General features: G+C 30.3%; 2 protein-coding genes across 2 annotated transcripts in view; one reads left to right on the top strand and one right to left on the bottom strand.

Moving 5' to 3' along the window:
* The window catches only part of LOC108917705, a 235,223-nt gene that overhangs the window by 52,959 nt on the left and 166,777 nt on the right, over window positions 1-15,487 (bottom strand). The gene's annotated exons all lie outside the window — the stretch shown is intronic.
* On the top strand, window positions 3,448-6,197 carry LOC108917733 (lysozyme). Its single transcript, XM_018724475.1, has 4 exons — window positions 3,448-3,616; window positions 4,888-4,976; window positions 5,247-5,310; window positions 5,655-6,197. Exons 1-4 carry the CDS (start codon window positions 3,478-3,480, stop codon window positions 5,831-5,833), a joined length of 471 nt encoding a protein of 156 aa, XP_018579991.1. The 5' UTR covers window positions 3,448-3,477; the 3' UTR covers window positions 5,834-6,197.

Genomic DNA, 15,487 nt, shown 5'->3' on the forward strand with positions numbered 1-15,487 from the left:
CATTTACTGAAATTTTTTAAAGAAGGATATTCAGTTGCGTTTTGGTTGTTCATATGCATTTTTAAGAATTAATTTGTCATAATAAAATTAAAATTGTTATAATGTTTTAATTTTGACGCAACAACTTATTGAGTTATGTATGACCAAGTGATGGTAATAGTTAATAATAATAAATGTTTTATTGTAACGTGCGGTGGTAATAGTTTCAATAACTAGTTTTATTTCACAAAATTTACAATTTTTAATTAAAAACCTGTGTATTCTATCAAAATTACTTCTTTTGAGACACCCTTTATAATACTTTGAAAAAATGATTGTAGGTCTTGAAAAACTTTTTTTAATGAGGTACAAGGTGATGTTTTTTAATAAGGTATTCTTAGGGATTTCATACATTGCAACATTGCTAATGATAATTTATGAACCGTTAGCATGTAGAAATTGCCGTTCAAAATAATCTGTAGGGTGATACTTCGAACCTTAAACTATCTAGGAAAAGACAGTACTCTGTACCTAACCTATATTACTTTAACTATTTGATCTCAGTAATTTCTTCCTATCTTTAACTATTTGGATGGTACTCATCGGAATTTATGGTTCAACGCATAATATATTTTATGTAGTGATTGGCTAGCTTTAAGTAAAAGTCTGGTGGCCGGCCAGAGAATGGAAAACTTGCATATATATCTTTTAAATATCAAGAATCGATAACCATGTTATGAAAATATTAGAAGAATATGAGAAGTTGCTAATTAATAATTAATGACTAAGGTTTGGCATGCAAAATAAATGTTTTAATCGGATACATGCTGCCACGCTAATTCGTGACGCCATTTAGTGCGATCGAGAATCTAGAAGATGAATGATAAGGACAAAAAGGCCCGACAGTATGAACATAGTAGGGAACAAGATTCTAAATACAGCAAAGATCACTTTGCTTCGAGGCTCCCAGCATGCGCGTTTTCTTGAAGAACGTAGTGTTCTCGGTCGCACTAAATGACGTCACAATGCGTTCTTGAGCTCGCGACAAAATTTAAATATTTACATAATTTTAAACGTCTATAATTAATTCGTAGCGTTAAAGAAATTAATTGTTAATTATTGTAGTTTATAAGCTATAAAATTATGCAGTTCTAAAGAAATTAAATGTTCTTGCAAGTTGCCTATTGTACCAATACATTTACCGGAAAATGTATAAAACTGTTGAAAGGATCAACGAAGTAACAAAATTATATTAATGTATGATTTCCCGTACAAATGTATGTACCTAAGACTTCTTAAATTTGGTACACACATAAAAATAATTGTTTAATTCAATGCAGTAAAATTTAAACTAAACAAATAATATCTTCCCATATCCGCAATGCAAACATGTATCTGAACAAAGAATATTATTTCTTTAAAATATTTATTTCAATTAAGTAATAAACGCTTCACATGAAAAATATTTATGTATTGAAATAATATAGTACATATTGTTGACTCAAATTTTTCATTAGTTTAGAGAAAACATTTGTAATTTTATTTTAAATATACTATAAAATTAATATAACATTACATTTGTTCTAACAAAACAAAATATATGTTTGAGAGAAAATTATTGTTTTTTAAATATAAATAAATGGTTTTATTTGATATGAGACTATAACTTTCCTGAATTAAATAAAATAGTTCTTTGGAATAAAAATTCGGAACTTTTTTAGGAAAGATAGGGTAAGGTTAAAATAAAAGTATGAGTATGTTTGAATGGAATGTAATTTTTCTTAAATAAACGTATACACAAAACATTACAAATATAAGAAATAATTTTAAGAATTAATGTTCCTTAGCTGTTTATGTATAAAATAACATTCACAAAAATATAAATAATTTTTCCGAGACAGTGTGAAATACGGTAGGTTTAACTGTTCCTAAAGTTTTAATGTCTACCGTTACAAAATTTTCAGAGATCTTCACAGAATAAGCACTATGATGTAAATCATAATTTAAGGTAATTAATAAATAGCAATGAAAACAAATTATTGTATTGTTGTCTTCATTAATAATGATGTTTGCTATTATACCGAAAGAAGGATTAGGATACCTAATAAAATACAAGACTTGATTTTGTAAAATATACCATTAATTTTTAACCATGGCACGCAAAAACTTAAAGATGAAATTTCTGAATTAAATGGAAGGATAACGTCTCCTATTATTAAATTTTGAATCGGTCCATGTTCAAACGTGTCTATTAGTCCTTTTGTAATAAAATTATATACGATACTTTAAGCTGCGTCCGCATACAAAGTGAAAAATGTAAATTTTTTCTACATGTAATAAGGGTAGCTAAATATTTTAAATCTTTATGTTTTACTTCGTATCTAATGGAGCTAACATGTATTACAGGTACAATTTTCTTTATTATATTTCGGTAGTGAAGTAAAAAATTAAATTTAGGCTTTAAATTTTCTTTAAATAGTTCTAAACACATTAGGTGATGGTCTTCAATAAGACATTTAAAAAAATTAATCGATGCCATAATTAGAAGCAGTTAAATGTTCTAAGTAGTCTTGTTCTTGTCTAAGACTGCATTACACACTCCTACGATGTACTACACAGTACAGTACACCACAGACACCATACACACTCGCACTACACTGCAAGTTATAAAAGTCTAAATGCCGTTGGCTGTTGCTGAAAGTTAATCCACGCTTTTCGCCGTAGTTTTAAAAATATGATAGTTTTGAATTAAAACAATATACTAAAATAAACTATACCACATATTTAAATGCAGTTTATCTGAAAATTTAACGATATGATAGTTTTATGTCAATAAAAACTATTATTCCTTTGATAAAATAAGTATTTTAATTTGGATTTATGATTTATTTGTTTTAAATAAGTTCATTTAAATTAAAATAACCAAAATGTAGATGCAACCTTAAAACATGATTGTTTTAAAGAAATTGATTTGTTTTACAATATAATTTACTATGTTCTAATACATATTATTATATGTTTAAATTTAGGATGTATCTTTGATTCTAATACATTTTCTAAACATAAAATAGAATAGTTCCAAATACAAGAGTAATATTGAAATAAAGATATATGATCAAATTAAATAAATATTTCTTCATAAGAAACAATTGCTTTTAAAGAAATTTGTAGTTTATTATTAAAGATACGTTTTTATGTGTGTAATACATGTAATAATTAATTATGATGAGATATTACTTTCTGGATTCCTAATTTTTTCAAATCTATCAAATAAATTGAATTTATTTAGTACTGTTTCTTCACCACTTTCTTGACTTTTTAACTGCGTATGTTAGTTGCAACAATTATGGTTCACTGATATCATGATTATAAATACTAAGCGTATAGCTAAAAATAAGTAAATAAATAATATAGGGCAAAGATAACGAAAACGTGTCTTAACAGATAATATACATATAAAATGAAAATATATTTGCATGTATTGGCAGTGATTGTATTATGAAGCAAATTGTTGCATTATGTTTAGTAGTGTACCTATCTGAGGTCGTGGTAGAAACCCAGGCTAAAAATTTTACACGATGTGGTCTCATCAAAGAGCTGTTAAAGAACGGATTTAGTTCTTTTTCAGTTGGAAACTGTAGGTATTTTTAACATATTTTTATATACATAGTCTTCTGGATTGTAGAATTAAATTAAAGTTAAGGGAAAAGTGGAATCAGTCTTATTTTGACCTGCTGAATCCGAATCTAATGTCAAAATGATCAGTTTGAGTTTTGACAGTAACAATAAGCCAGTACCCTAGTGATTGGAAAATTATAATAATCTTATTGCACCATAATTCTGTAGATTCGTAACTCCGAAACTTAGGATGTGCCAATGTGTAAAACCATAACATTCTATGGGAACTTGGATCTCAAATATGAGGGGTCTGAAATTACATGACTGTAAGTTGGCAGACTTCCTGAACTCCATAACCCAATAACCCCGCAATTCTGGGTGTGCGAAGATATAAACGAAACTCTGAGTTGAGTAGTCCTATTGTAACTTCGCAGTCCATTAATTAACAATGCGCATGCAAACTCCTGTAGTTCCATGGTCTCTGGCATGCAGGTTTGTGTTAAAAAGTTACTCAGGTTTTTTTCTTTGTATCGTAATGGTACTTCCTTGACGGTACAATCATCGTGAGTTTTTGCTATTGAAATCATTCAAATAGTAAGTTTAGGGACAGGGACATAGGGTTATGGTACAATGAAGTCATGAATTTCAATGTTCTTCCAACCATTGACTACCTTAGATAGCGTAGCTTATAATATCAATGATTGACTAGTCTAGTAGGTTTGAAACCTCGAAAACTACTGTTTAGAGGAGTTTCTTTATGCTAGGATCAAAACATGAATTGATATGGCAATTCCGACTTTTGATTCGGATTCAGCGAGACCAAAATACTATGGGATAGACTGTTCTGGTCAACAGCCCAGTCCACTTCATTTTTGTGGTTACTTAAATATAAGTAAGATTCTACCACTACATCACTACACCTACTGCAACTACACAAAATATTTTCTATGCCTTCAAAATGTTAGACAAGCAAGTACGTATTCTAACATTATGTGTAAACGATTTCTCTTACTTGATTTATTTGCAATTTCTAAAGAATTAAGTTTTACAAAGATATACAAGTGGCAAAATACCCAAAAAAACAAAAAACTAAAGTATACCGTAATAATTTCGGATAGTATGAACATAGATTAATTTTCAAAACCTCACAGTGATGCTTTTTTGTGAGATGTGTGGCTATGCAAAAATAGTTGCATAAAAAAGTGATGAGCGGAACTAAACCGAAATATAGCACAAATAAACGCAAATACGTTATGTTGCTTAATTTTAACTTCATGTTTTTTTTTCTAGGGCTATGTTTAATTGAAAGTGAGAGCGGTAAAGATACGTCGAAGCAAATTTATAAAGCTGATGGAAATACTGGTTTGGGATTGTTTCAAGTAAGTACACAATTCAAAAGAAGAAATTATTTTTAAATCGGAATTACAGAAATTGCAGAAGCCTCACAGGAGCTGTTACAAATTTATTCTTTCTGGAAATTATTAGATCTAGGACAACTGCATGCTTTTAACTGATTATGTTTGACAACCAAACATTTTTACCTTCGTCACAATTTGTTATATTTAATTTTGATCAATTCTGCTCCTCTAAATTTCTAAATGTAGCTATATTTAAGATTTTACCCTCATAACACATGTCTTAAATTCCAGATTAAGAGCAGGGTGTGGTGTAAATTTCGATCTCCAGGAGGAAAATGCAACATGAAATGTGAAGGTAATAATTAAAGAATAAGGAATATTTATTAGGTATCATTAAATCTAAAAAAATATTTAAATATTTAAGCAGTTTTGTGTATAAATCCGTATTATCATTTCAATTCATGAAAGATTGAACTGGTAAAATAAATACCAATCTATACAAAATATGATCCATTTTCTAGCAGGATACTAGATACTTATAGGTTGACGAGCTACTTTTTGGCATTTGACAGGAACTGAGATACACTAGTTCTGCATTAATTTATATATTAAAACATTTACCTATTGATTGAAGTATGTGTTTTGACTTTCAATGCGACTATTTTAGTCCTCTAATTAAATTGGTCTTATTCTATTCAGATTTACTTAATGACGACATCTCCGACGACTCCATCTGCGCCAGAGAGGTGCATAATGAGAGGGGGTTTAGTGGTTGGGAAGGCTGGAAAAGGAGTTGTTGCGGCAGGTCTTACCCCTCCAATGTTGCTAGAGTTTGCCTACCAGGGCTGCAGTTCCATGAGCAAATTTCTTGTTTATAGAAGAATTAGATGAAGTAACATGGAAAAAGTTTTTATTAAAATTAATCTGAAAATTAATGTTTTAATTAATTTTAATGTTAAAATTAGATTTAAGTAAAGATTTTTAATTTATTCGGCACGATGATTTGATTATATAAATCCTACTTGACCAATGTTATGATATTTACTGGAAATAGGAATTTAGTTATATTTCTTCTCCATAAGCAGCGAATACTTTATTTTATTGATTTCAAGTATATGTAAAGGGTGAACTTTGGATGAATATTCCCATTTTCTCCATATTTGAATTCTAAATATTAGGGTGGCCCAAAAAAAAACGAATATTTTTTGTTCGTGTCTCTTGTGAAAATATGTTAGTTTATCATGTTTTAAGAGCCCCCTCAAAAAATCAGCTTAAAAAAATTTTTTAGAGGTCGTTCAAGATTTTTAAAAATTTCCAAAATCGTCAAAAATTGAATTATTTTTTATTTTTTTATTTTTTTCTCTTATTTTATCATTTTCTAGGTTGAAAAAAAATCTCGGTTCTGAAAATTTCAAATCGATAGTTTAATTTCTAAAGGTCACTCATAATTATTTTAACTTTCAAAGTACCTATGTTTTCAAGCGATCTCTAAAAATAAATATCAACGAACTAATTCCAATTTCTTTTTTATTGAATTTGATGAACAAAATAATAGAAATAAATCACAAGACACTTAAATTTTAAAAAATTATAAATATTTGATACTCACAGTGCGGTAGTAAATTTTGCCTCGAGAAATTTTTTAAGTGTCTCGTGATTTATTTCTATTCTTTTGTTCATCAAATTCAATAAAAAAAATTATTAGTTCGTTGATTTTTAGAGGTCGCTCGAAACATTTTAGTTAAAATAATTATGTGACCTTTAGAAATTAAAATATCGATTTGAAATTTTCAGAATCGAAATTTTTTCCAACCTAGAAAATGATAAAATAACGAGAAAAAAAATAAATTTTTGACGATTGTGGAAATTTTTAAAAATCTTGAACGACCTCAAAAAAAAATTTTTTTTGAGCTAATTTTTTGAGGGGGCTCTTAAAACATGATAAACTAACATATTTTCACAAGAGACACGAAAAAAAATTCGGTTTTTTTTGGGCCAATCTAATAAATATGGAGAATTAATTATAAAATTTATTCTGAACTTAATTAAAAACCAGCAATAATCAAATATATGTATAATTGTGACCTTTTGACAATGTAAATAACAGCAATTCCTAAATTGAATATTCTTAACAGTTTCGATCCATATTATTTCTAACTTTAAGACTCGGTTTTTGGTCTCATTCAGTAACATTTAATTGTTTTAACATTGACCTGGAAAATAATTTCTAATTCCTAAAATATTTGAAACTGTCTAAAACTTCGCAGAGCACCTACGATGTTTACGGCCGTCTCAAGTTATTAATTTGTAGTATAGTGTAATTTTTTTTTCTTTATTTGTGTCATAGTTTAAGTCTTTTAATTGTTTATTAATATTTTTCCACCTGAGAAATAAAAAATTAATCAAATAAATGTTTGTGCCAAAAGAATCAATTAAGGGTTATTTTTATTAAACTATTTTTGCCTTACCAAAAATCGCACACCTAAAATAGCAGATAAGTAAAAAATACTCATCAGCATATCAGTATAATGAAGACTGATGTAAAAAGAGGATGTCATTTTTTTTAAATTATATTTCTGCAAATATAGATTTAAAAATGTACTGTTCTGGTGCAAATATGGAATCCGAAGAATAAATAAAGGGTGTTCTAAAATTCAGGCAAGAAGTAATTTTGATAGAAAACACAGGTTTTATTGTAATTTTTTTGTTGATTCATAAAGTATACAGTATAGGGTTATTGTACAGAATGAGATATCGAGTAAATCGCCTCTAGGACTTTGCTGATACAAACGCACTCTTTTGTCAAAATTTTCCAGGACCTTTTTGCATAAATGCGGCAGAATTTTGTTGACAGTGCCCAATTTCCTTCTTCGAGGCGTGAGTGAACGTGGACATAAACCCTAGACTTTAAAAAACCCCAAAGGAAAAAGTCCAACGGCGTTGATTTGGGCGGCCAATTCTGACCACTAAAACGGGAAATTACACGACCAGGAAATGACTAATGCAGTAGTTGAATTGTTTCTCGGGCTGTAATGTATGTGGCACCATATTGTTGAAACCACATGTTGTCTACATCCATATCTTGCAATTTAGATACAAAAAACTGGATTATCGCGTCGTATCGTATTTCAGCAGGATACCCTGTAAAGAGCTTTTTGAAATGTCCAATTCTTGACCATGGTGCTGCCTGGACTTTGAAATTCCATTACTACGTATTCCTGCATTTTTGCCATATGACTAGCATAGAAGTTTGTAACAACATTCTTGAAACACCCTGTATATTTAGTAGATAATCGTTTCTAATTACATATTAATAAAAGCTGGCTACAATTCACAACAATCCTTGATTCTGCATTTGCATACCACACAGGTGCCACTAGGAAATAAAAAAATATGTAAAAATTCAGGTATTGCAGCATATTGAACAACTTGTTTATAAAGAGGCATGAATATGAATGACAGAAGATACCCACACGAACTGTCAAACATATAAGCTGTTTCCAGCTTAAAATTGTCATATTTTAGGAAAATGGAGTTTCAATAAAATTTAGGGAGTTAGATTTTTATTTCCGTGGCTACATAAACTGTACTTTTCTAAATTCTAATCTTTCGATTTGTTCCAGGACCTTTTTAGAATTTTTGATAATCAGAGAAATCCAGAGCTTTCCAAAAATAAATAAATGTAGTAATTTTTTATGAGTTAAAGTAAATTTTTATCCATTATGATTTATTTTTCTTGTCACAACCTTGCAGTCTTCTTTGTTCTACAGGTATAAATACAAATGAAACACATATACTTACTAACTTATTAATTTTTAAGTTTTATAGAATATGTTAATATGAAATATTTCCAATGAATGTTACCAGCTAAAAATTACTCAAGAATTATAGCATGTTGCAAGGCAGACGTTGACCTAATTCTATATAAATTACTGTTTGTGAAATTTACATGTGGTATTATTGTAGGTACAATTTGAATTAAATAAATATAAAATCGGGTTATTACAATTTGCAATATATACATGCTGATTCAAAATTCAGTACAAAGAATTTAGGAGCGACTTTTTTTCCTATAAACGTAAGTCCAAAATAAATTAAAAATTTTTTTACCGTGAATAGTTATAAAATTTGAAAATATGGCATGCACTTAAGAGTGCGTCTCGCGCTTGAAATAAACCCATTTTAAGGGTTCGGCCCATAACACATATTTGGAAAACGAATAAACATAGCGGCCCAAATAAAAAACCAATCGAAAGACAAAGTGTTTTCCTACTGCTGTCTTGTAACAGTTTTTTCAAAATTGGTTTCTAATTGTTTAAATTTAAAGAGTAAACTATGCAAGAAATCGTCATATTTACAAATTATTTACGTAAAAATAAAGGCTTAAATCAAAAATTGCTTACAAGAGGGAAGTGGGTCTATCTTTTAGCTTTACAATGATACCAAAATTATATTGATTTGATAAAAATTACTCAAAATTCTATGCTAAATCCCGAACGTCTACAACTTCAGAAACGAATATATTTTAAATGCTGCAACCACGTGTGTTTTACTCAGTGGGATGGGCTTAGAAATTGGTAATAGCCCACAGGACCGGAATTCAAAGAAATATCTAGTCAGTGATAATCTATACGTTCTCAATTGAGAAAGTATTGAATTAATCTATCTTGCGGGGTTCGATTCTTTTATTTTCATTGGTAGGGGTTTTTGCATCCAATGAGATATTATATCAGAGATTGATATAAAAACTATCTTGAGTTAAAAGTTGTACGGCACAGCCAGGCGACGTTATTTCTAGCGGAAAACTAAAAAATGTATTTTTTAATAAATGTTTTTACTGCACTATCAGCGGTAACAATTAAATTTTTAATAGTAACAGTATATTTAATTTATACAGTACAACATTTCAGCGTTTCCATCCCAGCCCATGTTTATTAAAGGAAATGCGGACAATAATCCCGTTTTCGTTTTTTGCCGTTTTTCTTGAGAAAGTATAGGTTTTTTGTTTCCAAATGCACCTGGTCATACTAGTGAAATAACTCAATTATGATCGAGTGCTCGTTGATGTGTATTGACGATTTTTAATTATTTTTGGTCATATTGAACTTATTCTCGTATACGAGATTTCTATTCGGATGCCTGTTATTAAAAATGACTGCCGCTTCTTGATGAGTTTTATAATCATCTCCCACAATAAAAACTATTTAAATTTTCTCCTAAGAAGTTATCAGAGCTGCCATTTCTTGTATTTTATAAATTGTAACTAGCGGTTTTGACGTTTGCTATCAAAAATTCCATTGGTTTGTCAGTGCAACTTACAGGAGAAGGTAAGGTAGTCGGATTTTTGTAATTTTTGATATTTATGGTATGTGTAGTTTGGACCTTGAATAAGAATTTTTCGAAGTAGTTCGACGCAACGTTCATAAATTACCGAGATAATCAATTTTGAAGTTTTACCTGACAGCTAAATCCACTAGCATTATGTGACCCATTTCTCAACTGGGAGCGTGGCGTAATTGGTAGCGTTCGGGACTGACAGTCACGAGATGGCTGGTTCGAGTCCGTCGCGTGACATTTTTTTTTTCAAAACGCACCATATAGTTTTTTATTATTTTTTTCATCTCGAAAATTATGAACAAACGAAATATTATAGTAAACACTTACGTATATGTAGAAATATTCTTCAAATATTTCATTAAAATGCACAATTGGTTGATAAACAATATTTATTATGAATTAACAATAAAGTTTCTTTAAAAAAAAACAAACAAGGTCAGGTAGGTTTTTTATTTTAATTTTAGTATTTGAAATTTTACGCAGTGTGGCATAAGCCAGAATGATAGTTATCATAGAAACATGGGAAGCAGAAACTTTCTATGCCCGAGCAGGTGTGTTTTTTTAATCACGACCCACACAACCTAGCTCAAAATGTTAATTAAACACTTGAAAAATATTCCTACATACAGTTATCATAATATTTCGTTTGTTCATAATTTTCGAGATCAGAAAAAAAAAGAAAGGAAGCTAGATGCTTAAAAAGTTTCTGCTTCCCATTTTTTTTATGATAACTACTATTCTGGCTCGTGCCACACTGCGTGTCAAATAGTAACATAAATATAAAATAAAAGAACATCCTACCTGACCTCGTTTGTTTTTTTTAATGAAATCTTATTGTTAGTTCATAATAAATATTGTTTATCAACCAATTGTGCTTTTTAATGAAATATTTGAAGAATATTCCTACATATACATAAGTATTTATTATAATATTTCGTTTGTTCATAATTTTCGAGATGAAAAAAATAATAAAATACCATATGGTGCGTTATGAAAAAAAAAAAATGTCACGCGACGGACTCGAACTAGCGATCTACTGACTATCAGTTCCGAACGCTACCTATTAGGCCACGTTCCCAGTTGAGGAATGTGTCACATCTAGTGGATTTAGCTGTCAGGTAAAACTTCAAAATCGATTATCTCGGTAAATTATATAAACGTTGCGTAGAACTACTTCGAAAAATTGTTATTCAAGGTCCAAACTACACGTACCATAAATATCAAAAATTACAAAAATCCGACTACCTTACCTGTTAGATTTAATGTCTATCTCTAGACGTAAATTGTCAATGCTAATACGGAGAAGAGTTTGTAAAAATAACAAAATCTGTTTTTTAATGGTAAATGGATAATATTGGATACCTGACCGTAGTTTTCTATTTGGATCAACTTTAAATAACGACTGTCGATATTTTAAAAAATAAAGGTACTTTACTCTTGAGCAAAATTTACATTTTTCGACAAACCTCGTACACGACTGCAAAAAATTGAAATCTGATTATTTCATTTTGGATTTTAGGCCATGCACTACTCTTCATCAAGAATAATTTTTTCTCATAAAACCAAAAAAGAGAAGGAGCGTTAAATTGACGTCCACGGGATGTCGGTTATTCAATTTTGTATTGCGATGAAATTTGTTTGTACAATTGCGGTACAACAATTGTATTAATTCTAAATTGACACAATTTTTGAAGTAAAAATTGTAACGTTAGTTTCTCGTTTAAATCAACCTAAATACGTCCACTGTAAAATCATCGTAGTGGGAGAGCGATAGTCTCCGCCTCCAGCTGTAACGCCCGTGCACCCGACCTCGCAGCGATACCTTAGCAGTGTACAGAGAACGGACTCTTAACTTCTTCATCAGCCAATATCTCGGAAACGGTTGGTCTGAGAGATTTCGACCAAGGATACCCTTAGTTAGGGCCAATTTAATTGCAGCGTGCCCTTATTATAGGTGGCGCCCCCTACAAGCAGCGTCAAAAGCAGACATATTTAAATTTATCATCCCAAATGCCCCCGTACCCCAAGTTTTTTGGGTACATTCAAATCTATTTGGAAATTGTTCATAAAAAATAAAAATAAATAAAAAACTTTGACACCCTGTATATCTATTTTTTTGTTGTGGATAAAAATCTCATTTTTTCATTCTTATTATTTAATATGAATTAGTTTGTTCTAATTTTCGTATTTCAATACATATTTCCTTATCTTCTTTTCCTTTAATGATATTCTAAGAAGGCATCCAGATAATATTTGATAGAGAAGGGTTTTATTCTATATGGAGTACATACATTCAATGCACCAGATGACTTTTTATTCAACTGCTCTTGAAAAATCACAAAGACGTTTCGAGACGTGTTGCTAATGTAAATATATTGATGACTTAAAAATTAATTTCAATATACTTATTGCCTATTCTATAATGTATGGAAATTAAATCATGTGTCTACCATCATACAGTGTAGGAAAGTACCGATGGTCTATCAGAAGTTACGTGAGAGCGATAAAGTAAGCCATAGAAATCCATGTGATAGCTATAATGAAGGCATCTAATAGTCAACGCCCATTTCGCCCTTCCATAAATAAGATCCACTTCTAAATAAGAAGTGGATCTTATTTGTAGAAGGGCGAAATGGGCGTTGACTATTAGACGCCTTCATTATAGCCATCCTTGTCTATCACATGGATTTCTATGGCTTACTTTATCGCTCTCACGTAACTTCTGATAGACCATCGGTACTTTCCTACACTGTATAGCACAAAGCACATGTGTCATATAATCAGGTATTGGTAGTCACTGAAGCAGACGGCAAACTGACAGGTAAATCACATCTGATAGATTAGTTCGGAAAAACTTACTAGAGCTCGATCATGTCAATCTGATAATCTTGCAGAAATAAATATAATGTGTTGGGTACTAAATAAATCAATTAGTCTGCTAATTCATGTCACGATTATATGTAAATGTCAGTAAATAGATAAATATTAGTGTAAAAAATGGTTAATATATTGACATAAGCCGAGAAGCCAAAACATTATTCCATTCATTACAAATGAAATATTTTCTTGTTTCAGTTCTAGTATATTTGTAGTGGCTTTTAATTAACATTATGCAAATTTGCAAAGATTAATTAGAGGTAATTTTAATTTGGTAGATAAATACGAGTTATTATGGTAAATAGAAAAGCAATATTTCATGACAATAATATATTATTTGCAAATATTATGTTGAATTATTTGAGATCAGCAAAGTGGAACTCAAATACGAAAAGAATATTTTAATTATGAAGTTATTTACAAATGTTAAATAGCTTAATGATATAGGAGGTCTGTAAATAATACAGCTTTATTTTTTAAACTTTATTATTAATTTTATACATTATTGGTTCTTGTCTCCTTCAAAGTAATTCCCTCCCCTAATTAACTGACAAAGGTAAGTGTGCAGGCGCAATGTTATGGTGTAAGAACCATAAGTTGTCTCACCACAACTCTCTTTTTGTGATTTTTTTACATGTAACCGTTGTAAAACGCTTTAATAGTAAACACGGTTGACTGTTTCATCTTGACGCAAGAACTGAAAATGCACAATTATTAAAGTCGGAATAAACAGTGATTATGACATAGAGATCCTTTGCCAATCCATTGTGATGACTGAACCTTTGTCGCATTGTCGTAGCCGTAAACTCAGCATTCGTCTCCCGTTATGATCCTTTGAATTAATGTTTCACTGTCATTGGATTGTCCAAGAAGTTGCCGACAACCGTCCTGTTCTCTCTGTTGTTCGGTAATAGAACGAGAAACAAAGAGTGACTCCAAAAACAGCCCGAAAATCGCCCATTTTGGCAAACTCGTAATTCGTTAAAAATGTTGTGCTTAGTTTTGTGCATCACTTTAAACCTTTAAGATTCACTGTTTTTTAGATGGCATATTGTCAAGGTCACGGTGGTTCCTTAGGTTTTTGGGGTTGCTGATTATGAATCTGAAGTCAGAATTTTAAAATTCAAGATGGCGGACAACATTTTTGAAATTAAACCAAATTCGACCAAAAAAACAGGGGTTTTCGGGGTCGCTAATTACGAACCGAGATCAGATTTGCAAAATTCAAAATGGTGCATCCAAGCTAACGGTCAAAATTTAAAAAGTCAAAAATTCACGAATTTTTTTGACCGTTAGCTTGGATCCCCCATTTTGAATTTTGCAAATCTGATCTCGGTTCGTAATTAGCGACCCCGAAAACCCCTGCATACCCAATTTGGTGGAATTTGGTTCAATTTCAAAATTTTTTTTTCTGAACAGACCTTGTATTTGTTCAAAGTGATATTATATTAAATTTTAAAGTTTGTGAATTGAAAAAATATTTTTTTTGCTATATATATTTTTCATGTTTATTGTCGATAGCTTAAAAGTAAAAGTATTTCAACATTGAAATTTAGTTTATGCTCTGCTAAAAGTAAATATTAAAATTTAAAACTTAGGATGTCTACTTTCAAATGCTGAGTGCGCCTTTGCAAAATCCAATATGGCGTCTCCAAGACTGAAAGCTCTCAATTTTTGTGAAAACAATTTAAAAACAAAAAAATTTTGTCCGTATTTGAAGCTTTCCAATACATTTTGACCTTCTAAACACAAATCCGGTAAAATTTATCTATAACATAATATTTTTGTCTAACCTCAAAAAACTGATAAAAAACAGTAAAAATGTGCGAAAATGTACGGCGTACGTAAAAAAAAGAACCTGCATTTTTCATATTCTTGCCTTCTTCAATGTGGAAATGGACACGCTGAATTCAAATCCACCTCCAGAATTAAGCTGGCACGTCTTAGTTGTTTCTAACCTCAAAAATATCGATCACAAATCAATATTTAAAAACAAACATTTTTTTTTAAATTCAACCGATTTACGCCAAATTTAGCATACGGTTTTTTTTGAGGTCGTTAATTAACAATCTGAAGTCAAATTTGCAAAATTCAAAACGGCGGATTCAATATGACAGACGATATTTTCGAAAATCAACCGATCTAAGTCAAATTTGGTATACGTGGGTTTTCGCGGTCGCTGATAACGAATCTGGGGTCAGAAGTCAAAAGTTTTGGCAAAAAATTTTTACTAAATTTGGCATAAATCAATTGAATTAAAAAAAAATGAAAATTCTCTTAAAAATATTTGTGAAAGTGATCGACATTTTTGAGGTTAG

Source organism: Anoplophora glabripennis, unplaced genomic scaffold (assembly GCF_000390285.2).
Source record: "Anoplophora glabripennis isolate ALB-LARVAE unplaced genomic scaffold, Agla_2.0 scaffold61, whole genome shotgun sequence".
Taxonomy (NCBI): domain Eukaryota; kingdom Metazoa; phylum Arthropoda; class Insecta; order Coleoptera; family Cerambycidae; genus Anoplophora; species Anoplophora glabripennis.